The sequence below is a fragment of the Rhinolophus sinicus genome, linkage group LG16, assembly GCF_036562045.2.
Source record: "Rhinolophus sinicus isolate RSC01 linkage group LG16, ASM3656204v1, whole genome shotgun sequence".
NCBI lineage: Eukaryota > Metazoa > Chordata > Mammalia > Chiroptera > Rhinolophidae > Rhinolophus > Rhinolophus sinicus.
Window position 1 is genome coordinate 19,295,981 of NC_133765.1, and position 26,834 is coordinate 19,322,814.

Below are 26,834 nucleotides of genomic sequence, written 5' to 3' on the forward strand. Positions count from 1 at the left end.
AACAGTTGAGTAAGGAGTTGTTAGTGCAAGTAGCTTTCAGCCCCTGGTGACTAGAAGGGTTGCCATATGGGTCAGAGTGTTGGTGATTCTGAATGTGCTTCCCCCTTAGGTGTTTAGAGACCATCTTTGAGGAACCTAAGGAACGAAATGGTACGTTAATCTCAGTCAGCCAACAGAAGAGGAAACGAGTTCTAGAATTTCAGGATTTTACAGTCCCGCGAAAGAGGAGAGCTCGCGGTAAGGTCAAGGTGACAGGCAGCTTCACCAGGGCCCAGAAGGCGGCGCTGCAGAGTCGAGAGCTTGATGCCCTTTTGATACAGAAACTAATGGAACTGGAGACCTTCTTTGCCAAGGAAGAGGAGCAGGAGCAATCATCTGGTTGTTGAGAAGCAATTTGGTATCGGGGTCTCAATGTTAGATTTGCTGGGCCTCCTTGGAAGAAGTTGCCTAACTTTGCCCTATACCCAAATCATTCAAAATGCAGACCATGGATTTTTACCTGTTTCCAGATGCAACCTTTTAGGAACTGGTGAAGGAGGGTCCTCCACTTCTACTGCTGAGTATAGAACCTCAGGAATGCTCCCTTTCTCCTGGAAATGGTCCTGAATGACATCTGGCCTCCCCCTCCCACTCTGCCATCCACAGGAAGAGGACACAGCATACGTTCAGTAACACTAGGATTCCAAGGACTCACAGCATTTGCACGCCCACGTGAAAGTTCTGCGTTGTTTACGGTGGTGCTAGACCAAGGTTATCTAGAGATGTTGCCTAGGGAGGGGGACCTGGCGTCCTGTTCTGCGAGGTCTCACTGGCTCATTTCAGTAGTTCAGGAAAGATGAGCTTGTGTGTTTTCTAATCCTTTGAGTTTGTCTGCCCAGAACCTTGGGGGAGTGAGAGAGAGAAAGAGAGAGAGAGAGAGAGTGAATGTGTGTGTGATGCTTTTTCCCATCATTTTTTCCTCCCCTCTGTGACTTTGGGTCACTAGTGCCAGAGGAGCCCATCCAGGCCCCATTCGAAGTAAGTTGCACTTTTTAATGTTGTGGTGTTAATTTCATTTGTTTTATTTCCTTTTTTATTTTTTAATTGCTGCATGTTTGGAGCCTTTAAATGTGATTTTAAAACAAATTTTTTAAGACATTGAGGAGAAAGACAGTACATGTCTTCAGAATATATGATAGGCATTTGACCCAGTTTATCAGTGCATGGTATGGGATGATGGAGAGACATTTTTCCATTCGTGTTTCAAGCCCCACCTCCACCTTCTAGTGTAATGCATTAGAGGGAGTAGTTTTTCCATCTGGGTTCTCATTCTTGCCCACTGAGTAGATGTATTTATTTTAATGACAGAAGTAGGAGCAGGTTTCTCTCCCAATCATTTAAAAAGTGCAAAGGTTGGGTGTGGTCTTAATGGGTTTTATCTGAAGTGGTGGTACGTAAGAAAGTTGGGTACCACGGCTTGGCTTGGGCAGTAAAAGAGGCCGACCCAGAGTGTTTGCAGCTGTCAGAACAACCTGCTCTGAGACTGGGGAGAGGCAACAGGCCGTGGTTCAAACCCAGTAATGCCTTCTTGTGGTGGGATCATGAAACTCCACGGCCAGCCCTCTCTGAGGACACCTCATTGTACTCTGGTCTCCTGTGTCAAACCTACTGGAAATGTTGTGGAATGCCAGAGTTTGCTGAGTTTCTTCTTGTGTGCCCACAAGAGTCTGGGGGCAAAAGGATGCTGTGTAGGTCAGCAGGCCCAGAGTTTTCATTTCTTTTCTGCTAATCCTTGTGTCCCTCCCCCTGCCTCCTCTCCCCTTCTTCCCTTGTGTTTTATCCTTTTTTTCTTGCGAGCTAAACAAGCTTTCAGAGAATTAACATTCCTTGGCTGGTGAGTGGGATGCTAGACCCAGCCTCAGGACACTGGTCACCTCTTCCCATCTTCCTAGGAGCCATTGCTGGGAAGCAGCTGCCAATGGGAACTAGGAAAGCTCCAGAGACATTTTAAAGTTAATCTGTTAGAGGAGAGTGAGTGGTGCCATCCTGGAATGTCTCTCCTAGGTTTCTTTTGTTCCCCATTTGTTAGTGGGTGGGGAGGTGGGGTGGGGTGGGGGGTCTCTATGTGCCTTTCCTTTGCAGGTTGACAGTCTATGCCACACTGGAGCAGAAAAACTGACCTGAGCAAGAAAAAACAAAGTGCCACGTCCGTCTTTGAGGCTCACTGCTTCAGACATAGCATTTAGTAAGTGAAATACACACCCGGTACTCCGCGGAGGTTTGTAAGGCCATGGCCAAATAGCATTAGGCACGAGCCAGTGCTCTGAATGATGTGAACCAGATTCTGCCCTTCTAAGTCCCCTTTGCCCAGACTGGATGGACGTGAGCTGTTTCACCTCATCCGTCTTCCTTCCTGGGACAGGGTCCTGAGACACTATCCGCTTCTCTATTCTTTTTGCTTAAGGGAGCGGGATGAATAATACATTGTGCCCCCGTACAAGCATTTTTAGGGAACTCTTGCTGGACAAGCTTGCAAACTCCCAGTGAGTCGACAGAGCCCTGCTTGCTGGCTCCATTGCTAGTGTAGGTGCGTCAGCAGTGTGGCAGCCATGTCATCCCACAGACTGAAGCTGAGGTGGGTACAACTGATGATCGCCCACATTACAGAGATACAACTTCATGTTTGCCAGTTAGAGGCATGGCATTTGCTACGGCCAGGTGCAATGATTTGGAACATTGCGTCTAGGAAGGGAGAATTGGAGGAGACAGAGACCCGGGCTCCCTCCTTGTCCTGGGAATGTAGGAAAGAAGCTGCTCTGAGGCCAACCCTGTCTGTCCCGGAAATTCTTGGCCTGCCCTCTGGCTAGGGCCCTTCCCTTGCTCCAAAGTTAAGAAAGCGCCCCCATTGCAAACTGGAGATTGCTTACCTGAAGCTGATACACCCGGTTCTAGCCATGCTCAGCCACGCCTGTCTTAACACCTATTCTCACATTGGCCTAATGAGTTGCAGTGCTGTCTGGTACCTGCGCCCGGTGGGAGACGTTAGTCAGGCTGGCGTGCCAGCTGCCCAGAGCTCAGGAGGTCTGGTTCTGGAATGGGAGTTGGTCACTTCTGAGTTTGGGGACTTCCCACTGAAATGGTGGGGAGTTACAGTTAATTAATTTACTCAGTACTGGTGGTTTAGTGTTATTAATACAGGAAAGAGGAGAAATCTCAGGTCCAATCAGGGTTCTGCCCATCAGTTTTTCACTGAAACTATCAACTATGGTTTTTTTCATCTTCCAGTTTTTGGCTATATTTGCTTCCCCCACTCACCTTTCCCTCCTTTTGGTCTCCTCTCCAGCTTCATTTCTCCTTTAGTTTAAATGTACCTCATTACCTGTTAAAGCAGATTATGTCCACTTTTTCTTACTGACCTGACTCTGAGAGCTGCAGCTAAGGGAGGTACAGTGGAAAGATAATGTAGAATTTGCCTTACTTGGAGCCTGAAGAACTCAGAAACTCATGCTGTGAATCCCAAAACTCAGCGCTCCTCCAAGAGCTGTGAAAATCATGACACTTTGTCACAATTTTGCCTGAAAGAGTCTTTTGAGCGGTTGCCAGAGCCAACCTGAGGTAAATTCCAGATCCCACCCTCTGGGCGTGATCCCCCCCTCCTTGGCTCATTCCCAGCCCACCAGGCCAAGAGCAGCACGGAGTGTGCATGCAGGAGCCGGGTGCAGATCCCACGCTTTGGTGCAGCCTGATGGAACACAGAGCCGGGATTCGTCTGCAGGCTGGGATCCCATCTAATCAATGCCGTTGTACGTTAAGGTCCGCGAAAGACCAACTTTTAGGCAGTGATGATGTTCTCCCATTACGGGGGTGGTGGGGGAGTATGCAGTTGGTGCTTTCTTTAATTCCCTTGTTTTGTTTCTGTAATCTCCCCCTCCCCTCCCCTGGTATCATGGAAAGGACCTCTTAAACACCACATTGTGGGTGGCTGTATCCAAAGTAAATAATTGGCCAGAAGTGCGGAGTAACCTTTCCTGGATTCATGCAAGGGAAGGGCTCCTTACCACAACTGAACTTCTTAAGTAAAAAGATGGCTTAGGAGGAAGGCTCAATTTTACTAAAATGAAATTTAATATCTAGCCACAAATTGAGCAGCAACGGCTATTTTGACTGTGAAGTGAGGGTCCCCATGTAACCCGCCCTCGAGCACAGCATACTCAGATTTGAAGCTTGTTCATTGTGTCTTTACGAGCCCCTCTCTGGTGCTGAATTGGATTTGAATTCTTGGTGAGAGGCCTCAGCATCTCCTTGGGCTGGTCTGGGCCAGTAAATAGCTGCCTGTGTTTATATATTATCACGGTCAATAGTTCAGTGAAATTTGTACATTTTTTGGTAATATTGGCATACATGATGCCCCTGCAGTTCCTTTTCTGTTTGGTAGTTTGTGACTCTAAAATTCCCACTGTTATGTGTGTTAATTTATGAAAATAAAAAAACCTTTTTTTGAAAAGCTTTCAAATAAGGCTATTATTCTTATGGCTTGGAAATAAGTTAAAATTTTGCCTGCTAATGTCATAAGGTGGTATTTTTTTAAATACACAATTTCAAAATTATCACAAAAAGCATTATCCCTTCCAAAGAGGTCACCAATTTCTGAGGACTGTCCTGTGCTCAGAACATGAGTAGAAGTCCACCTACAGATGGCCTTCTAAGCCTGCAGTGGAGCTTTTTCAATTTACTTAGTGGTGGTAGATCATCTCTTGTGAAGGAATTTGGTATTTGGAAATGGCTGAGACTCCTTCAGATCCAAGGCATACCCAGTTAAATAGGGTAGGGTTGCTGAGCAAGTGTTTTAGGTGTGATTTTTAAATAATGCAAGTTATTTTCTCACCTGGCCGGGAAATCCAAAGGCAGTTACTGTGTTTCGCCAAAAATAAGACCTAGCCGGACAATCCACTCTAATGCATCTTTTGGAGCAAAAGTTAATATAAGACCTGGTCTTATTTTACTATAATATAGGACCAGGTCTTATCTAACATAATATAAGACCGGGTCTTATATTAATTTTTGCTCCAAAAGACACATTAGAGTTGATTGTCTGGCTAGGTCTAATTTTGGGGGGACACATGGTACATTCCCACCAAAACTATACGAGGATTCCAATTTCTCCACATTCTCTCTAACATTTGTTATTTTCTGTTTTGTTTTGTTTTTGTAATTATAGCCATCCTAATAGGTGTGAGTGAAGTGGTGTTCAACTCTTGCCCATTTTTAAATTGGGTTTGTTGTTAAAATTAACCATTTTAAAGTGAACAATTCAAGGGGCAGGTAGTACATTCACAGTGTTGTACAACATCATCTCTATCTAGTTAAGAAGATTTTCATCACCATAAAATAAAATCCTATTGTCCCCATGAAGCAATTACTGATGTTGCCCCATTTTAACAGATGGACAAACAGGCTTTGAGACATTAAGCAAGTGTTCAAGGTACACTGGGCTATCGTCTGAATTATGTCCTCCCCACCCCAAAACTTACATGTTGAAGTCCTAATCCCCAGAACCTTCAGAATCTGACGGTATTTGGAGATAGGGTTTTCAAAGAGGTGATTAATTTAAAATGAGACAGTTCGGGTGGGCCCTAATCTGACCGGTATCCTTATAAGAGGGGGAAATTTGGACGCACAAAAGAGATACCAGGAATGGACGCACACAGAGGAAAGACCATGTGAAGACACAGTGAGAAGGCGACCATCTGTAAGCCAAAGAGAGAGGCCTCAGAAGAAACCAAGCCTTCTAACAACCTGATCGTCAACTTCTGGCCTCTGGAACTGTGAGAAAGTTAATTGATGTTGTTTAAGCCACCCAGTCTGTGGTATTTTGTTATGGCAGCCCTAGCAGACTAATACACACCACGTCTAAGAGGCCCAGCTAAGACTCAGCTATTTCCAAAGCCCAAGCTTCTCTCATTGCACCAGGAGGGATGGCATACCCGCCCTATCACTACCCAGGACTGACTTGACCAGTAGGCACAGTAGGAAAAATGCTAGAGGCCATAATATTGTTAGGGTCCCACAGCAATGTTTTAATTTATTGCAAATAAGAAAAAATGAATATAATTATAATAATGAATCAGACCAGGATTCTATTGCCTTTATATCAAGACTTGTAAAATAATAATTTTAAATATCTTTTTTCATGGACAAAGGGGTCCATTAATGAAAATGTGCATAGGGACTACAAACGCCATAATACAGCACGGCCACCACCATCCACCATCCACCATCCACCGTTTGCAAAACTGCTTTGGAAATGGAAAGTTGAGTCACTGGGGATTGCATGCTGGTTCTTAAATCCTAGGCTAATTCTGCCCCCTAGTGGCAGTTGGGAAATTTCAGAAGCAGTTAATGCCCAGTAGCTTTTGGAAAGTGTACCGCCTCATTCCATCCTCACAATTCCATGAGGTAAGTGATACCCAATGGCCAGATAAGACAGCGAGGATCCAAGTGGTTAAGTCATTTAACCTGGGTTACATAACTAGTTAGTGGAGAGTTGGTTGCAAGCCCTGCCCAGGACTACAGGGAATTCTGTTTACCCGGATTTTCCTTTGTTGATATGGGAGCCTCAGGCAGATGATAATTACATGAATGGGCCAGGGTTTCCAGTTGGGAAACAAAGCAGAACCTTTGGAGAGTTTTACATAGTCAGCATCTTTCATGCGGTCTGTCATTTATTTAGAGCCAGAGAATGTGCTTCCAGAACTGTGGTGGGGATTGTTTCTAAATGTAACTAGTTATCAGCATCTCCTAAGGAGACTCTACATTTTCAAAGTAGAGAAGGGATTTGACTTTGATGCTTCATTCACAGCTCTTTAGAATCACATGCCAAACGATCTATAGTAATAAATATTCAAGTATTAAGGGCGCATGGAAAAAATGAATAGTTTTGTCACAAAACACAAAAAACGGTTGACAGTTTTGTTCCCACTCTGCTGACATACCACCAGCCTCTTTGAAAGAAAGGCACTGGATGCTTTGACCCTCTTGGACACGAGAGTGGACACTTTTCCCTGCTGAAGGAGGACAGCAAGGGCAAGTGTTGATGGGCAAGGAGCATGGTTTGAAGTTTGGGACTATCTTCTACTAAAACCATTCAGTTATCCATTTCTTTCTTTTCCTGTAAGATTTGAAAAAGGCTCTCTCCAACCCACTCATGTTACAGTAGAAACGATACTTTCAGGGGTTATCAGTGGCAACTGGAAGGACTGGGATTTGCTTACTGTTGTCCAAGAGTCCCTCAGGAGCTACCTTTGGGGTAATATTTTCATTTCGGCTGCATCGTGTAAACTGCACATAACTTGTTTCAGGTGAATAAGCTACTGCGATTTAGCAGGTGCTCCTGTGCTCCTGTTGCATGAAGAAAGCTTTTCCTGGGCCAGTGAAGGCGGCCATGATCTTGCAGTGAACTTGACCCCACTGACCACAGTTATCTGCCTACAGGTCATGCACCACACTTAGGTCTGCAACACAGCTTTGGAAGAACTTTAATAACATCTCTGAGAGGCCAGGGGCTGGAGGGGAGGCCTCATGAAACTGCCTGCCCTCCTTATGTCTTCTTTTCATATTTGTGACTTTTATGGACGTTAACTTCTAATGCCGCATCTTCCTTTGTATTCCTGCTTCTCTCCCTCCCTCTCCCGGACAGTGCCTCTCCCTTATCCCCTTTAAAAAAGACACAATCTAGAACTTACTTGTCATTTGAAAATTTTATGGAACACAGTTCCAAATCAGTCACAGATTGCCTTAAAATCATTGAACTTCATAACTGGAGGGAGACCTTAAAGATTTTATATGTAAAGATTTTATACAGACACATATAAACATATACATACGAATATATATGGTCCTAAAACTTCAGAGGGTTAGAATAAGTGTGTGTGTGTGTATCCATTTTTAAAATGTAAGAGGTTGAATACTGGCATCTTTTTAATTTTTGTTGTTGTTCACTCTTGAAACACATTGTAATGAATACCCTCCTCTTCAAAATTGTGCTAGGATTTCTATAGGAAGTTTCTGTGCCCATAACCTACAGATACGAGCATCAGCTATGAGGTACTTGCTGGACGCCATGACCTCTGCTCCTGTGGATTAGCTAGGTACTTACTTGCCCCCTTGCAGCCTCTGAAGTCATCGGCAAGCCCTCCCTGCCTTTTCCACAAGGATTTCCAGCTCTCCAGCAATCCCTCTGTATCTTTCCCCACACATTCCAGGACAGTGTGGTGAAGGAAGAAATTCCTCTACCCTCAAAGTTCTTTCTGCTGGTCTAATAATTAAATCTACCAGAGACTGATTAGATTAACAAGATAAAAATGACCGAATTTAATTACATACATACATACATACATGGAAACCCCACCTATACCAGAGAGTTAGAATCAGAAAGGGGAAAATGAGGTATATATGGCATTCTGCGCTAAGAATGAGGTAAAGCATCTTGGGGCTTCAGTGGGGAAGGAAGTTCATTCACAGGACGATAAGAAGAGCAGATGTTCAGTAATCAGCAGTTTGCTCTGCCATATAGACAGCCCGTGAAAAGTTATTTTCGGTGGTAACTCTTATTAAGGGCAAAGCCCCTGATTTAAATTATTTAAGGGAAAGGTAAAAATTTCTTATGAGCCTGCAGGGTTTCGGTTGCCTTCAGCTCAAGATAATTTATATGCCAAAGTGGCACATCTTGGGGTGACTCATTCTGAACCCCTACAACAACTAACCTGATCCAAATCCCTCTGATTCCTCTGAGTTCTAGTCTTGGTAGTAACTGAAGGTCAAAGAGCAGAAATAATCCCAAGGAGATACTTTTCCCTCTTGATGAACTATATCCAACTCGGCCTCCCACACCTTTTTCTTGAGGCTGTGGCCAGCCCCCACCTCTGATGCTGTTGTCACTCTGAATGATAGGACAGAGGCCTCCAACTCAATCTATGTGACCCTGCAGGGTGCTCTAGACCAGGGGTTAGCAAACTTTTTTGTAAAGGGCCAGATAATAAATACTTCAGGCTTTGCAAGCAATACCGTCTTTGTTGCAGCTACTTAATTCTGCGGTTGTAGCAGGAAGGCAGCCATAGATGATACATAAACCAGTGGGTGTGGCTGTGTTCCAATAAAACTTTATTTACAAAAACAGATGGGGATTCCTAGTTTGTCAACCCTGCTTTGGAGGAGCACCATCTCTACTTGGACTCAGAAAACTCCTCCCCCCAGGATTTTACCAGTGGACTCACCAACCCAATGTGTTTCTATATGGGATGACTTAAGGGAAAAATGAGATAAAATCTGTCAACACATGAAATCCACATACTGTTTCGTTACCCTGAGCAGAGGAGACCATTGTCAACACAAGAGTAGCTGGAACCTCCTAGTCCAGTAACACATCAAAGGCAGCTGGGAAGTAGCCAGAGGAATCTGGAGTAGAGGGTTTCACTTCATCATAGCAAATTCCCTCAAACTTATCTCAGGCAGCTACAGTGTTTCTTCCTCCTTTTAATACCACTAGAACCTTGTGTGACAATACATGAGTTGGAAGAAAGAAAGACTTCATGTGCCTCACCTGCACATCAAGCCTGGGATTTACAAGGGTCATTTCAGAAACGGTCTCTGGAAAACAAAAGTAGAAAACTGTTGTTGTTTTCTTCAAATCATCTTTTGGCTGCAGGATGAGTCAGAGGGAAACTGGAGATGTTTAAATGGAGCAAACTTTTTCAGCAAAGCTTACATCAGTAGTTTTTGTCTTTGCTTTTGGTTATCCCAGATTTTTTCATTTTATTGATTACCCACTGGAGAATGGACAGAACTTATATGTATTGTTTGATGAGTTCTGATAAACATATACACCCCTGTAACCACCACCTAAATATTTCTATTGCCCCATAAAGTTCCCTCATGCCCCTTCCCTTTTCAGTGATAGTGCTGGAAAAATTGGATAAATTTATAGATAAATGAACCTAACTTCATACACATAAATTAATTTGAGATAAGCCATTCACCAAAATATAAAAGATAAAACTACAATCTTCTAGAAAAAATATGGGCGAATATCTTCATAGTCTTGAGTAGGCAAAGATTTCTTAGGACTAAAAAAACTAAAATAAAAAATTAATAACTTAAACTTCATTAAAATTAAAAACTTCTGCTTATCAAGAGACTCCATTAAGAATATGAAGAGACCAGCGACAGACTGGAAGAAATACTTGCAATACATATATCTGACAAAGAACTTATATTCAGAGTATATAAATAACCCTGAGAACACAATAATAAAAAGTCAAGCAACCGAAGTGGGAAAAAAACTTGAGTAGACATTTCACAAATGAAGATATATGAATGATCAATAAGCACATAAAAAAGTGCTCAACATCACTAACCTTCTCAATAATATAATTTAAACCATAATGAGGTATCACATCACATCCATGGATTGGTTAAAATTAACACTGGTGAAAATGTGAAGCAATCAGAACTCATACATTGTTGGTAGGAATGTAAAATGATACAACCATTTTGGAAAACTCTTTGGCAAGTTCTTATCAAATTAAACATCTACCTACCCTACAACCAGTAATTCCAGTCCCAAGAGAAATGAAAATGTCTATTTTAAAAAATACTTGTACAAGTAAGTTTACAGCAGCTTTATTCATAATAACCCCAAACCAGAAAGAACTCAAAATGTCTATCAATAGGACAAACTGTGATATGTTTAGTATATAAGGAATATTACTCAGCAGTAAAATAACTGAACTACCAATATATGCAACATGTTTAAATCTCAAAAACATTCTGAGCAAAAGAGGCCAAACACTGAAGAGTACACACTGCATGATTTAATTTTTATATGAAGTTCAAGAACAGGCTACATTAACATAGGGCTACACAGTAATTACCTATACCTGTAGTTAGCAGAGATTGTATGGAAGAAATTGAGGACACATTCTGGGATAGTGGTAAGGTTCTATATGTTGCATAGCTGCATATACATTTATCAAATCTCATTGAATTATACTTAAGAATTATGCATTTCTGTGTATGTAAATTTTACCTAAATAAAAAAAGGCAAACATACATGTTTTAATCTTTATGGTAACCATTAAAAGACTAGTACAGAAATTATATCTAATCAGTTAACAGATGGGAAAGAATGGAATAATTAAGAAACAAACTTGAGGGGCTGCCAGATGGCTCAGTTGGTTAGAGTGCAAGCTCTGAACAACAGAGTTGCCGGTTCAATTCCCACATGGGCCAGGGAGCTGCGCCCTCCACAACTAGATTGAAGACAACGAGCTGCCGCTGAGCTTAAGGATGACGACTTGGAGTCGATGGGCCCTGGAGAAACACACTGTTCCCCACTTTAAAAAATTAAAAAGAAAGGAAGGAGGGAAGGAGGAAGAAAAGAAAGGAAGGGAGGAAGAAAGAAACTTGATATATCCAAAAGTAGGTGAGAAGAAAGAAAAGGGAATCTAGAGCAATTTGGTCAAATAGAAAATAAATGTAAGATAGATTTGAATCCAAATCTATTGGTAACAATGATGGACTAAAAGTTCAAATTAAAGGATAAATATTGTCAGATTAAATTTAAAACCAAGACCCAACAATATGCTGTTTACAAAGTACATGCTGTAAATATAATGACATGTAAAATTTGAAGACATAATAATGGGAAAAGACATACAAACACTGTCGTGCTGGGCGGCCTGCGGGGTCTCTGCTCCCGCTCCCCATACAAGAACGCAGGACATGGTGAGGCCAAAAAGGAACACCCACGGAGCCATAGGTAGGGGAGTCACACCACTATATTCTTTCTGGCGGCACTATACTCTCAATGGAGGCTGGATCCACACTGTCTGCAAACCACCATCCACGCTTGCCAGCCCAGCCGCCATCTTTCTGCTAGCCCCCATTCTTCTTCTCTCTCTTTGCTAGCACAGCCATAGCAGTTATATTAGTGGCCAGTGGCTCACTGGTTACAGCTGACGGCCAACTAGCCACAGCTGATGGCCATGCAATCACAGTTGGCCATTTACTACCTGAGCCAGCACCTGTCTATGTGAGGCCGAGAGCCTGGAAACTACTTTCTGGGGCTCTGCCCCCACAAACACTAAATAACAAAAAACCATGGCATAACTGTATTAATATCAGATGTGGTAACTGTATTAATATCAGATGTGGCTAGACTTTAAGGAAAATAGCATTAGAGACAAATGCATACATTCATAATGGTAAAAGGGGCAAACCCAGAAGGATGATGTAATAATCTAGAATTTGCATAAACATTAAACTATGTTTAATAAAAACTGTCAGAACTAAAATAAAAAACAAACAAGTATACATTTTAGCTGGAAATATGAGCACATCTCTTTCAACTGGTAACGCTGCGCCCAGGCCCTGCTTTAGCACAGCGCGAGCGGTCATCTCCCCCACCTACCCAAACTGGCTTTGGAGGTGCCTGAAGCGCTAGGGGGATGGGGCGGGGAGAAGCTGGGGGAAGAGCTCAGTCGACTCCGCCCCCAGGCTCCCGCGTTCCTCATTGGCCCTGTGAGCTCTAGGCTCGTGACATCACATGCGTGCGCTCCTCGTGTGAAAGGGGGCGTGGCCCACCAAGAAGGAGGAGACAAGATGGCGGCGTCCATGGGGCACAGGTACCTGAGGTTGCTGCACGGGGTCACGCCTTGGCGGAACAGGTATGGTGCTTGGGATGGCTGCCTCGGGGCGGGGGGCGGCCTAGGCCAAGCTGGGGTCGGGAGAGCGGAATCGTTTGTCTTTCGCGAGCACACCCGGAGGGGAGCTCGGGTGGAGACGGAGCCACCCACCTTCACCTCTAGCTCGGCAGCAGGTGTGACTGCCTTCACGTGAGGCGGTCCGGGTTTGGTTAGGGTCTGGCCTAAGCGCTCTCGCTTTGCCGTTTCCAACTAGGTGGGAGTGCACAAGGGACAAGAAAAAAGAAAAGATGGAATAAGCTGCGTGCTTCAGTCTCTAGAGTCGAGGCAGGACTGGACGCCTCGTCTAGGGATTCGTGTTCCTGAAAAGGGCGGTGTGATAATATGAAGAGCACTGGACTGGGAGTCGGGTGGCTTTCACTTTGGATTGTTCGGTGAAGCGAGGGGATTGGATTCGGTAATGGCAAAATGGTCTTATGGAATTGGGTTCTTGGTTACTCTGGTGACTCCCAACTCTTAGGTTCTTAGAGCTGGAAGACACCTGAGGAGTCATCCAAATCCAGCTCTTTTTGGAGTTGGCCAAATTGAGGCTCAGAGAGGAAGAGACGTGCTCATTTTCACCCAGCCAGTGAGTAGCACAGTCAGAACCCGGACTTGGGGTACCTTTCTCTCATGCAAGGGTTTTCCCTCAGGCTGCCTACCATGTGGGCATTTATAATTATCCCAAATAGCTTGGTAGCATTTGGACTCTCAAAAAATGTGTTAAAATGTTGGTAGGTGTGATTCAGAGTCAGCTGCTTGGTGTCATTTCAAAGAGGGAAGGTTTGAGAGACTCACAGTACTTTAGTGTTTCCAGCAGGGTTCCCTTTATTAGCGTTGACCAAAGCGTGGACTTTGACCTGAGGTGACCTATCATTGTAATTTTGGGAGGTAAAAGGACACTGGATTTGGACTGAGAGGGAACAAAAGCTGTCATTGGCTTTGTCATGAAAGCTTAACTCTCCCATTATTAACTATTCAGAGATAGCTTAGCTCTTTCAGGAGGGGACTCTGCAGTTCAGTCGGTAGTAACTGTTAGGATTTGGACAGATGGGTCTCTGGTTTCAATGTCATTACCAGGTGTGCTGCTCTAGTCAGCCATTGAAGTCTTCTAAGTTGTGTAATGAGTTGGAAAGACTGAAAAATGGCATTCCTAAAATAGTTTTTAAAAACTATGAGGAGGATGTACTCACTGTCTTTAAAAAAGGGGGAGAAAGTCACACTTTAGTACCAACGTAGGTAGGTAAGACTGGATTTAGGTGCAGTGGTTGGAAGGAATGAGAATTCGTATACAATGAGAACTCTTAATTTTCAAAGGTAGTACATATCAAGACAAAAAGAAACTATATTGATACACGCAGAAAACAAAAAGATAACATTTTCTTCAGTTTTAAGTGAAGCAGCGTCTATGAGATATAGATGAAAGCCTTATATTGCAGGAAAGTTTTTCAAAACTGGGGGATTTGTGACAGGTGGTAGAACAAAAAAGCAACATCTTGGGTGATAATTTTGGGCCGCGTTTCCCTAACTTGTTGGATAAAAGGATGGGGTGGATATTTATAAGAAGTAGAGGTTCCCAGATATATCCCCACCCTGCTGCCAAATTCAGATTCAGTAGGTGTAGGCTACAAGTGCCCCCAGATGATACTTAGGTTCAGGCAAGTATGGACATAGTACCTAGGGAGTGGTTGCTTTTGCAAGACTTCCGTTAAGAAATATTTGACATTGCTACCACTGCAAACCATAATCCCAGGAACCATGGGGGATGGGAGGAAAGACAGGAATTAAAAGATATATTTGAGGGCGGCCAGATGGCTCAGTTTGAGGTTGCTGGTTCGCCTCCCACATGGGCCAGAGGGCTGTGCCCTCCACAACTAGATTGAAGACAACGAGCTGCCGCTGAGCTTCGGAGGGGCGGCCGGATGGCTCAGTTAGAGTGCGAGCTCTCAACAACAAGGTTACCAGTTCAATTCCTCTCGCATGGGAGGCTGCCCCCCGGCAACTAAAGATTGAAAATGTCAACTGGACTTGGAGCTGAGCTGCGCCCTCCACAACAGTTGGAACTGATGGCCCCTGGAGGAAACACACTGTTCCCAAATATTCCCCAATAAAAGTTTTTTTTAAAAGAAAAAAAGATGTATTTGAAATAGGCCTATTTTTTTATTTATTTATTTATTTTTAAGATTTTATTGGGGAAGGGAAACAGGACTATTATTGGGAACAGTGTGTATTTCCAGGACTTATTTCCAAGTCAAGTTGTTGTCCTTTCAATCTTAGTTGTGGAGGGTGCCATTCAGCTTCAAGTTGTCCTTTCAGTCTTAGTTGTGGAGGGCGCAGCTCACCTCCAGGTTCAGTTGCTGTTGCTAGTTGCAGGGGCGCAGCCCACCATCCCTTGCGGGACTCGAGGAATTGAACCAGCAACCTTGTGGTTGAGAGCCCACTGGCCCATGTGGGAATCGAACCGGCAGCCTGCAGAGTTAGGAGCACAGAGCTCCAACCACTTGAGCCACCAGGCCAGCCCCAGGCCTGTGTTTAAAGAACTTTACAGTTTAGTAGAAGAGAGAGGAAACAAACTACTGATGTTAAGAATATTTTATAACTATGACAATATGGGCACACCAGTCAGCATGGGCATTGGTCATAGACACTTGATATGGCCATCCTAGTGTGTGCCAGATGAATATCAACTCTATATTAGTTTATGTAACAGCAATAATAATAAATAAGTAGGTACCAGGCCCTGGCCTTAGGGTTTTATATGATGGTCTCACTCCTAATGAGGTGTAGGTCCTGTTTTCAGAGGTGGAGAAACGGGGGTTTAGTATTAGTTAAGAAATTTCGTGAGGTCACACTGCTAATAAGTGGCAGAACTGAGATTTGAGCCATGTGATCAGACCCGAGTCCTTAATCATGGGCATGTAATTGCCTGCTTGTCCACATGGCCACGTGAGTTCACCACGTGGAAGAGGCATCTAATCTTACCCAGTCATCTCCCTGGGGCTTCATCTCATTGTTGAGATTATATTCCAGTGAGAGGGCAGTAAACAATTAAGTGAATATATGTTTCAGGTGAGCAGTGCTATGACGAAACATAAGGTAATGAAGGGATTAGAGAATGCTTGGGAGGAACAACTCTTGGGCATCTGGTGGTCAGGAAAAACCAGAGTGAGGAAACATTTGCACAGAGATCCGAATGATCAGCGATTAAACCCCTGTCATGCAAGGTGTCATGTGGGGTCTCTGGTCCTGCTCCCCGCATAAGAACGCAGGCTATGGTGAGGCCAAAAAGGAACACCCACGGAGCCATAGATAAGTTGGAGACACAGGAAGCAGGAGCCACACGATCCGCAACCTGCCGTCCACTTCTCTGCCAACCAACCAACCCCACTTGCTAACTGCAATCCACGCTTGCCAGCCACCATCTCCTTGGTAGCCCTCATTTTGCTGCTAGCGTTGCCACGGCAGTTATATTAGTGGCCAGTGGCTCACTGGTTACAGCTGACGGCCAACTAGCCACAGGTGATGGCCATCCAGTCACAGTTGATGGCCATTTACTAACTGAGCCAGCACCTTTCCACCTGAGGCCGAGAGCCTGGACACTGCACTCCTGGCTCTGTCCCCACAACCGCATACTAGAGGGTTGTGTGCCCGGCAGAGCAAATAGCAAATGGAAAAGTGTAGCACAGGCGTGATGTGTCCCAGGGATGGCAAGAGGACTGAGAAGGAAAGGGAGAGCAGCAGGAGAGCTGCGAGTTCCGCAGGGACCAATCATGTAGGGTCTGGTCTTTTGGTTTTGAAAAGATCACTCTGGCTGTTCTGTGGTGAATAGGATTGTGGGGGCAGAGCCCCAGAAAGTAGTTTCCAGGCTCTCGGCCTCACATAGAAAGCTGCTGGCTCAGGTAGTAAATGGCCATCAACTGTGATTGGATGGCCATCAGCTGTGGCTAGTTGGCCGTCAGCTGTAACCAGTGAGCCATTGGCCACTAATATAACTGCTGTGGCTAGGCTAGCAGGAAGAGAGAAGAGAAGAATGGGGGCTAGCAAGAAGATGGCGGCTGGGCTGGCAAGTGTGGATGGCGGTTTGAGGACAGTGTGGATCCAGCCTCCAGTGAGAGTATAGTGCCGCCAGCGAGAATATAGTGGTATGACTCCCCTACCTATGGCTCCGTGGGTGTTCCTTTTTGGCCTCACCATATCCTGCGTTCTCTTGTGGGGAGCGGGAGCTGAGACCCCGTAGGCCACCCCGCATGACAAATGGCGCAGCGAGCAGGGTCTCCCGCATGACAAGGATATAGAGGGCCAAGAGTGGAAGCAGGGAGAACAAGCTATTGCAGTCATGGGTGAGAGCTCAGATGTCTTGGGCGAGGCTTAGAGTACAGGCACACACCTCATTTGATTGCACTTCGCTTTATTGTGCTTCACACATACTGCGTTTTTTACAAATGGAAGGCAAGACCCTCCATCAGCAAAAAGATTACAACTTGCTTTATTGCAATACTTTATTGTGGTGGTCTGGAGCTGAACTCACCTGTGATGAGTGGCGATGATGTGTGCCTGTGATGGTGGCAATGAGAAATAGGCAGATAAGGATACACTTTGAAGGTACAGTCTTCATGTCTTGCCAGTGGCTTGAACATGGGTAGTGAGAAAGAAAGGACTTAAGAATTAGTCCTAGCATTTTGACCTGTGTAGCTGGGTGAGGGTGGTGCCTTTTTCTGAGGTAGGATACAAATTTATAGTAACAGGTAACCCCCAGCATCTTAGTGATGTAACACAATAAAAGTTTATGTTTTGATCTTGTAAAGTCCCACTGGGCGCTCCTGATAGTGGGGAAGCAGTGATTCGAAGACCCAGTCTCTTGCCATCTTTAACACATAGCTTCCCAAGGTCTGCACGTTTGTCTGCATCAAGCAGGCTGAAAGGGGAAAGCCTGGAGGTGGATGCCTGGGAGGTCTGAATGGTCCTCACATTGGTTAGAACGCAGTTCTCTGGCCACATCCTACTGCAAGGGAGGCTGGGAAATGTAGTCCCTTTGGTACCTAGGAAGAAGAGGAAATGGATTTGATAGACATCTGGCTAGTGTGCCACCGATGGACACCTCTGGGGGAGGAGGAGCAGGTTGAATAGGAGTTAGGGAGGGTCAGGAATTCTGTTTTGGACAAACTCAGTTTGAGGTGACTCCAAGTGGGGATGTTGGGGAGCCAGGTCTCTGAAGGAACAGTGAGGAAATGATCAGTATCTGGCTATTTAAAGATGGGACTGGATGAGCATCTCTAGGGAGAGAGCATATACAGAGAAGACGTCTGAACCTTGGCAAGGCACCAGTTTGAAGTTAGGGAGAGATCAGAGAGGTAGGAGGAAAATCAGGGTCCCAGAAGCCAAATGAGGCATGTGTTTCAAGAAGGAGAGAGGGTGAAGGGGTCAGAAGGTACAAACTTCCAGTTATTAAGTAACTCCTGGGGATGTAATGTACAGCATGGTGACTACAGTTACTAATATTGTATTGCATTCTTGAAAGTTGCTAAGAGAGTAAATCTTAAAAGTCCTCAGAAAAATTTTCTTCTGAAGAAAGATGTTAACTAGACTTATTGTGGTTTCGTTTTGCTGTATTTACAAATATCAAATTATGTTGTGTACCTGAAACTGAGGTGATGTTATATGTCAATTATACCTGGATTTTAAAAAAAGGAGAAAGAGATCAACTGTGGCAAATGCTGAGAGGTCATATAACAGGAGGCCCAAGAAGTGTGCACTGGTGTTGGCAACATGGAGGTTGGTGATAGGAACAAAAGCCCGGTTCAGTGGGATTAAGGGAGCAGCGAGTAGGAGGTGAGGAAGTGGTGACAATGAACATACTTCTTTTGAAGAGCTTCTCATGAAGGAGAGCAGAAAAGTGGGTGGAAACTAGAGAAGGATACATGGTGGACAGTGTTTATGTAAGATTGGAGAAAGGATAGCAGGTATATGGGGATAGGAGTGATCCAGTAAGAAAAGACAAACCGATGCAATGGGGCATTTGCCAGGCGTTGCTCCAGGAGCGGGGGCTACAGTGTGGGAGAGGGGAGCTGCGTGTTCTCAGGCAGGGCTCTGAGGGCACCACCCGTGCTCGAAACACCTGAGTGCAGTGCGTCCGGTTACAGTGGATAACCAACTACCTCTCATTTGTACTTTCCCCAGCCAAAAAAAAAGCCTTATTCAACAGCCTACAAACATGCTTTCATTTTTAGTTGGGAGTTCAGCATTAATTCTGGAACACAATACAGCAGTGTACAGAAAACAACAATGTACCCTTTCGTCAGTTTTTACACTTGTAATTCTGTTTGGAAAGCAGGGTTTTAGGCTTTTAGCTGTTGTGGGTGGGAGTTTCCAGTCTGAGAGATGAGCATTGTTCAATGCTGAAAGAATGGTCGTACACTGAAACACACCCTTCTTTGTGTTAATAGCTGCGCATCTTTCTGGCATTCGGGGTGGTGGTTATCACGGCTGCATACTTTTTCTCCATACAAACCTTACTTGCCTGTAGAAGGATCGGGTTCATCACTGTAGCTATACTTGCATCATGTTGTGGGGGAGTTATTTTAAGTCAAGAAAATTTCATGTGAAAAAATGAAGGTGCCGAAATTTGATCATGTTGGCAGGATATCTATATAAGACATAACTATTAAATAGCTGAAAATAAATATTGTATGAAAATCTTAAGTGTAGTTCCATTGTCCACAAAATAGCAATTTAGACATTTATAAGAAATTATTACTTCTATCACAAAGGGCTCCATGGAAAACAAATGCTTACTGACAAAGACAGTTTCTTTAGATTTCAGGGCAATATTTGGGGAAACAGAAGCGCTGTCCGAATTGAAAGTGGGATATTTGCTGTTTAATTAAGGGGATCCAATTGTTAACCAAAAATTCATTAATGCTTTACTTGCTGGCACAGTCACTTATTGCCACTGGGGATATGTCCAGTTTCCCCAGATGACGATGAAATAAAGAGAAACAAACTTAATCCGAGAAATATTTTCTCTGTATGAAAATAATTGGTAATTTTTTTCTCAAAATGCTTGAAACCTATTCACTCTGTCAAAGTAGCTTTTGTGGCAAAATAGCCATGAAAGATAATTCAAAAGTTCTAAACGATTTGAGCCTTCCAGACTTGAAGTAGATTAGAATAAATAGTTGAATGTGGTTTCTTTGTGTCCTTTTTTCCCTAGGACATTTAAAATTTCAGTCACCTGCAATACTCGATTCTTTAATGAGTAGGGGTTAGATACTTGCAAGGCTATGTACAGCTCTTTTGTGTTGCAGAAACATGGCTTTGTGTCAGAGTACTGGCTTTATTCTTATTTTATGCCTAATTAAGAAAAAAGTAATTTTTATTGTGAAATAGTTTCAGATTTACAGAAAAGTTAGAAAAATAACACGTAGATTTCCCGAATACCCTTTACTCAGATGCCTCAGATGTCGACTGTATTTGCTTTATTATTCTCTCTCCTTCCTCTCTTTCTCTCTTCATGTGTATATGTGTATTTTTTGTTTGTTTCGTCAAACACTTGAGAGCAAGTTACAGACTTGATGTCCTTTTACCTTTAAATATTTCAGCCTTTTTCCTACAAGGACATTTTCTTACATAACCACAGTACAATGGTCAAAACCAGGAAATTAATATTGATACAGTACTACTGTTGAATCTATAGACTGTATTCAGATTTTGCCAGTTGATTAATTTTGTTTCAATTTTAAGCAAAATGTTTCATGGTTCATTTTTGCTTGATTATAGCCTCCTTCACTGTGAAAACACTGCCTTGAGCCATTTCCTACAATCCTTACGGAAGCTGCCTCTCCGAGCCTTTTCTACAAGTAAGTAGCAACTGGAGATGGTGTTGGCCTCTCTGTGCTTCCGTTTGCTCCTCAGTAAATTGAGATAAATATAGCACCTCTTCCACAGAGTTGTTGTTAGAATTAAATGAAACTGTACCTGTGACGTGCTTACAGGGCTTGGCATGTAGTTATCACTGAAGCATTAGCTATTATTGTCTCAACATTTTTACCGCCGGCATAATATTCTGTTATATGGCTGTACCATTTGGTGTTGGGCATTTGTTTTTCTACTACAGGCAGTTCTATAATAACATTCCTTTGTGTTACTTTCGGGATAAATTTGTACAGGTAGAATTGTTGGGTCAAAAGGTTCATGTATTTTACAATTTGGTATGTAGGCCAAATTGCTCCTCAAAGAGGGTTGTCCCTGTATACCCTCAGACGAGGGGGAAGTGGTCGTGTGTACACCAGCTCCCCACACCCACAGCGACACTGTGGATTGTGAACTTGTTTGATCTTGTAAGCAGCTATTTGAACCCCTCCGAAAATGTGTGTTGTCTTCATGGTCTGAATACCGTTTTTATTCTGTTTTTAACTGCCCGATAAGAGTACCTTAGGAATAGGATGAGATGGTTAATCAGAACAAAAACAAAATCTTGTTATACTTAATAGGAACACATCTGGGTGTCATTTAATTAGGACTGGCGTGCCGGAACACGTAGGAATCACGTGAAAGATGGAGCCTCAGCAATTAAGCTGTAATCTTGGATCTGCAGAGAAGCTGTGCTTTTATAAAGTGACAAACCCAACAGAGCAGTGGTCAAGCGTAGAGGACGCTGTCTACTTACTACTTCCTTTTGAAAGAGTCAAGTCATTGAGAAGCAAGAGAAAGACACCGATAGTTGAAGAAAGGACCAGCGTAGCAGACAGCTTTCAGTACAGTGTGACTACAGTCTAGGATGCTGGCTCAGGGGCAGGGGGGATACGCCGTTCTCTCACCAAATATGTCAGACAGGAAAAAAATGGTTTGCTTGCTTTTTTGACAAGTCTTTCTTGGTCAGAGGTAACATATTTAATTATTAAGTAGTAAGGGTTCATTAGGAATAATTAGAAGATGGAAGAGATTATAATGACATCCACACTTGCTTATTAAAAGAAACAGCAACAACCACACCATGGTGGGGGGATGGTGGGCAGGACTATTTCCTTCCGTTGGACATCAAAGGCAGTATGAAAGGTATGCTGTTTGGTTTTGCACAGACTACTGAGAATTCACCTCTTGAGATTTTATCTTAATAACAGCTTTATTGAGATATAATTTGCATGCCACAAAATTTGCCCTTTTACGTGTGCAATTCAGTGGTTTTCAGTATAGTCACAGAGTTGTACAACTGTCACCACTATCAAATTTTAGAATAGTTTCGTTCCCTCCTTGCCCCGCCCCCTCCCATTGACAACACTTGACTCACTAAACTGTCACTCCCCATTTTTCCCCACCCCCAGCCCCCGGCAGCCACTGAGCTATGTCTCTGTGGTATGTTACCTATACTAGACACTTCATATAAACAGAATCATACAACATGAGCATTCTGTAGCTGGCTTCTTCTACGTAATGTTTTCAGGGTTCTTGTTGTAACACGTCAGTACTTCATTCCTTTTTATTATCAAGTAATAGTCTGCTGTACGGATAGACCACATTTTGTTTATCCATTCGTGACTTGATGGACATTTGGAGTGTTTCCATTTTTTGGCTATTATGAGTAATAGGCTATTGAACATTCTTGTACAAGTTTTTGTGTAGATGTGTTTCACTTCTTTTGGGTATATACCTAAAAGCAGAACTGCTGGGTTATATGGTAATTTTATATTTTACATTTTGAGTAACTGACAAATTGGTTTTCAGAGTGGGTGCTTTATTTTAGAGTTCCACTAACAGTGTATTAGTGTTCAAATTTCTCCACATCCTTGCCAATGCTTTTTTATTATAACCATCCCAGTGGGTGTGGAGTGGTATCTCGCTGTGATTTAGATTTGTATTTCCCTAATTACTAGTGATGTGTCGATTTGCTAGGGCTGCTGTAACAAAGTATCACAAAGTAGCTTAAACAATAGAAATTGATTCTTTCCCAGTTCTGGAGACCAGAAGTCGGAGATCAAGCTGTCACAGGGTTGCTTCCTTGTGAGGGCTGTAAGGGAAAATCTGTTCCGTGCCACGTGTCTAGCTTCTAATGGCTTGCTGGCGGTCTTTGGCTTTCTGGGCTTGTAGAAGCCTCGCCTCGATCCCTGCCTGTGGCTTCACATACCATTCTCCCTGTATGTATGTCTGTATCCAGATTTCCCTCTTTTTATAAGGACACTAGTCACTGGATTAGGGCCCACCATGATGACCTTATTTTAACTCGATTACCTCTGTAGAGACCCTATATTCGAGTAAGGTCATATTTTGAGTTACTAGGTGTTGGGGCTTCAAAATACGAATTTTGAGGGGACACAGTTCAACCCATAACAGATGTTGAGCATCTTTTCATGTGCTTACTGGCCATTCATATATCTTCTTTGAAGATATGTCTCTTCAAATCCTTTACATTTTATTTATTTAAAATAAAATGTAAAGGATTTGAAGAAACATATCTTTTATTGTCTTACCAAAAGAAAATGCCTTTATTTTTCATTTTTAAACAAATAAAGTAGAGCACAAACTCACATTACAACTGTGATAGATTGGGGTCCAGCAAAAACAAAATAGTTCAGTCAGCTGAGATGGTAGGACCCTAAATGAAGTAATTTTTTTTTTCATTTCTCTTAACACTGTTTGTGCAACAAACAGTAAAACGAGCTCTTTTTGTCCTTTCTTTCTAGAGAAGAATTCAAAGGCTAGGAAAGAAATACAAACTCTTAAATAAGGAAGGGTAATTTCACAGAATATGGCCACTGTTCTCTGAAAACAGGAAGAGCACGAAGGTAAAACCAAATCATAAAAACCACATGCACAGGGCTTTGCCAGTCGTGCCTGAACGCGTGTACGTCTCCCTCAAAGCCCCCCAGTCTTCGTTTCTGACTTCTAAAGCCAGAATATCATCCTTTTGACTTTAAAAGCACTGATATGATGTTCCCACTGGGGAAACAGTGCCAGACATTCAACATCCTGAGTGATGAGCAAAATTCAGAAGTGAATCCAAGTCTTAAAACTGATCGCCCTTCTGATGGCACAGGCCACCACAACTCTTCCTATGCGTTTTTGGCTCCTTTAGCCTTTGGGACTGGGAAGGAATGAAATAAGCATAATGGTGAGTGGGCATAGAGGGATTAGGGAATTGGAAAGAGAAAAAAATGCACTTTTAAGTTTCTGAAACAAAAGACAGTGCCTAAGAACTCAACAATAACCTCCTTGGAAGACTTCATGCATCCCTTTTCTTCTTTCAAGCGCCCCCTGGCCCTGTACAGTGAGCTGTCGTGCTGGTGAAGGACTGGGAACAGGGACAGCTGCCTGATTCAGACAAAGGGATGGAGAGTTACCACAAACAGGAGAGGTGAACTTTCACCCACTTAGACGAATAAGAATTAGAAAAAAAGCTTAGAGCTTCCTCTCGGAACCAAGGGCCAGCCTCCACATATTGCTAGATGGCAGAGACCTAGTCGGGATTAAGGACAGCCAGGGCGCCTCTCCAGGGGGGCCTTCTCACCAGGTCTCCAGTCCGTGAGCCGCCTGCCAGCCTTCCAGGTGCCTCCTCTGTTTCTCCTCCATGTGGCCTAACACAGGTGCCCCAACAGCAGATCTTACCACTTGAATGCTAACTTGCCCCTTCGCAATGCCCCAAATAGCCCAGCCCTACAACACTAAGCCTGAGAACCAGCAAGGCCGGGTTGTGGCCAGGCCAGCTAACCAATGGAGTGTGTCTAAGTTTCCCTGTTGTAGGGTCGTTTATAGACAAAGCACCTAAAATGCCCAGCACCCCCACTTAATGACAAATCTCACTGCAGGGCACCGCAGCTACCTGGCTCCTCTTTCCGCTCCCTCCAGGAGGCCCGGGGTGGAGGCCAAAGCCAGGGTCTAAATACCGGGGGCTGGCGTCTACACCTGGGGTTCGGGTCCTCAGAGCAAGTAAGAGCCAGGTCTGAATGGGGATTGGGAAGGTGAAGCGGGGTGAGCAATGGGAATCCCCAGGGAGGAAGACAAGCTCGGGGTTCAGGGTCTGGAAATCTGAGGTCCGCAGTACGTGGGGAGTGGGGAGAGGTGGGGTGGGGAAGGGTGGGGTGGGGTGGTTCTCTGGTTAGAGATCCTGGTCCTCGCAGGGAGGGGATCACCCAGGGACAGCAGGGCGGGAGAATCCCCTAGGAGCTGGTCCCTGGCCAAGACAAGATGTGGGATCGGGATGAGGGGGTGGGAGGAATGGATCCAGGGGAGGAGCCGGGATCCACACGGGAGGAGGTGGAAGCTGGGACCCACTTCTGGCCGGCACTTCCGGCACTGGCGGCTCAGCACTGGGCTCCATCCCTCCCACCGCTGGAATCGATTCCTGAGCAGCATTGAACCTCTGCACCTCCTCGTGGGCCGGGAGCCCCGTCTGGTCAGGAGAGTGTCGACTGCTGGGCGCATGGCCTTCAGGGGCTTGGGCTGCTCTGGAGGTTGCCCGGGTGCCTGGCGGACCGCCCGGTGGGGTAGAGCCCGGCCAGAGGGCTCTACCAGGCCAGGTCAGGGTCGGGACAGGGCCGGGGCCAGACCTGGTGCCAAGTTGGCGCCAAGTCCTTTGTACATTTTTTCCCCCTTCTTCCGCCTCCCCCCCCCCCACTCCAGTTCAAGCCGTTGTTTCTCAGTCTAGTTGTGTAGGACACAGCTCCCTGGCATTTGGTCGCCAGTCGTTGGCTGGCGGCTCACAGCAGCTCATGGCAGCTCTCACCGGCCAGCCGCTCATGATAGCTGCGGGCCACTCACGGCAGCCCACGCCAACCACCGGCTGCTCATGGCGCCCAGCTCCAGGGAGAGCTGTTGTTCACAATCTTAGCTGTAGAGGGTGCAGTTCACTGGCCCATGTGGGAATTGAACCGGCGACCTCAGCCACCAGACTGGCCCACATTTGTACATTTTTAAATTTGGTTACTTGTTTTTTTTATTGTTGAATTGTAAGAGCTTATAAGATTTTGCATTTGAAAATATGAGTGTTCAGTCATAATTGGGCCTGGATTGTTAAAATGAGATCAGAGAGCTCTGAGTGAGAAATGGTACCTGGCTCCCAGTCTCGGACCTGTTGGGGCCACCTTGATTCGTTTCTTGACCTTTTTGCGATTCAGTGTTTTCTTCTTAAATTCTGTGACTGTGGTGGCAATTGAGATACATCGTAGTGTCATAGGAAAGATGCTTGTCCTTACTTATTGACAGAATTTGGAGACTGAAGGGTCTTAGTAGGACTCAGGGTTGCACCTGCCTGTCACGTCCCTTCAGCGTGAGGTCACCTGTACTGAGAGCTGCTCAGATACATTGACTTTTCCTGGCCCTCCTGGTGGGGCTGTGTTTGCATGACTCGTTTGTGTCCTTTCGCCCAGGCTCAACATTGTCTTTTAATTTTTTGTTTGTTTGTTTTTTGTTACAGATACCAGGAAAGTCCACACTGCCCCTGCTCGAACCTTGTTCCTGCTGCGCCCCCTGCCGTTTTTGTTTGCGACAGGGGGAGGGTATGCAGGTTACCGGCAGTATGAGAAGTACAGGGAGCGAGAGCTGGAGAAGCTGGGGTTGGAGGTTCCACCCAAACTCGCTGGTCACTGGGAGGTAGGAGCAAAGTGGATCACTTTTTAAATGCCCCCAAGCTGAAATGTTTGAAAAAGGGAAATGTGCTTTCTTGGAGCTCATGTCTCCAGTGGGCTTTTGGCCAGATAACAGAAGTTATATCTGTATTGTCCCACCAAGACCTACCTCTGGTCTCCCCAAGGGCTCTGAGTAGAATTTCCTGCTGTTGAAATCCTCAGAGTTCATGCCTTATATTGGGGCTGGCCTCCTGGCCGTTTATGCCCTTCTCAGTCTGAGGAGGAGCTGAAACAGCTGGACTTTTAGGATGTGGATAAGTTCTCACCAGGAACCAGACTGAAATCATCAAATTCCTTTCCTATTATTGCTCAGAATGGTCCCGTGCAGTAGGGCCACATGATAGGGGCAGGCTTTGATGGTGTGGAACCACGCGTGATGCGCTGTCTGATTCACCTGTGCTGCCCGGGGCCGATACCTGACTCAGAGTACACATTCGGTAAATACTGAAATTGAATATGAAGACGTCAATTTAAAAATTGCCTTCTGTGCAGCCATAATTTA

The 26,834-nt window shown here is 44.5% G+C and overlaps 2 protein-coding genes across 10 annotated transcripts in view; both read left to right on the forward strand.

Moving 5' to 3' along the window:
• PRR14L (proline rich 14 like) overlaps window positions 1-4,492 on the forward strand; it is a 47,870-nt gene extending 43,378 nt beyond the window's left edge. For all 6 annotated transcript variants that reach the window (XM_019754253.2, XM_019754251.2, XM_019754252.2 and 3 more), the window contains one exon: window positions 110-4,492. In XM_019754253.2, coding sequence (XP_019609812.2) covers window positions 110-386 — 277 coding nt within the window. In that variant the 3' untranslated portion in view covers window positions 387-4,492. The remainder of the gene's footprint in view (window positions 1-109) is intronic.
• Window positions 4,493-12,568: 8,076 nt separating this feature from the next.
• PISD (phosphatidylserine decarboxylase) overlaps window positions 12,569-26,834 on the forward strand; it is a 39,128-nt gene continuing 24,862 nt past the window's right edge. Inside the window, exons 1-3 of one of the 4 annotated variants that reach the window (XM_019754246.2) lie at window positions 12,569-12,701; window positions 20,493-20,572; window positions 26,122-26,297. In XM_019754246.2, the coding sequence (XP_019609805.1) occupies window positions 12,637-12,701; window positions 20,493-20,572; window positions 26,122-26,297 (321 nt within the window). In that variant the 5' untranslated portion in view covers window positions 12,569-12,636. The remainder of the gene's footprint in view (window positions 12,702-20,492; window positions 20,573-26,121; window positions 26,298-26,834) is intronic. The other 3 variants (XM_074321177.1, XM_074321176.1, XM_019754249.2) reach the window with 3 other exon arrangements.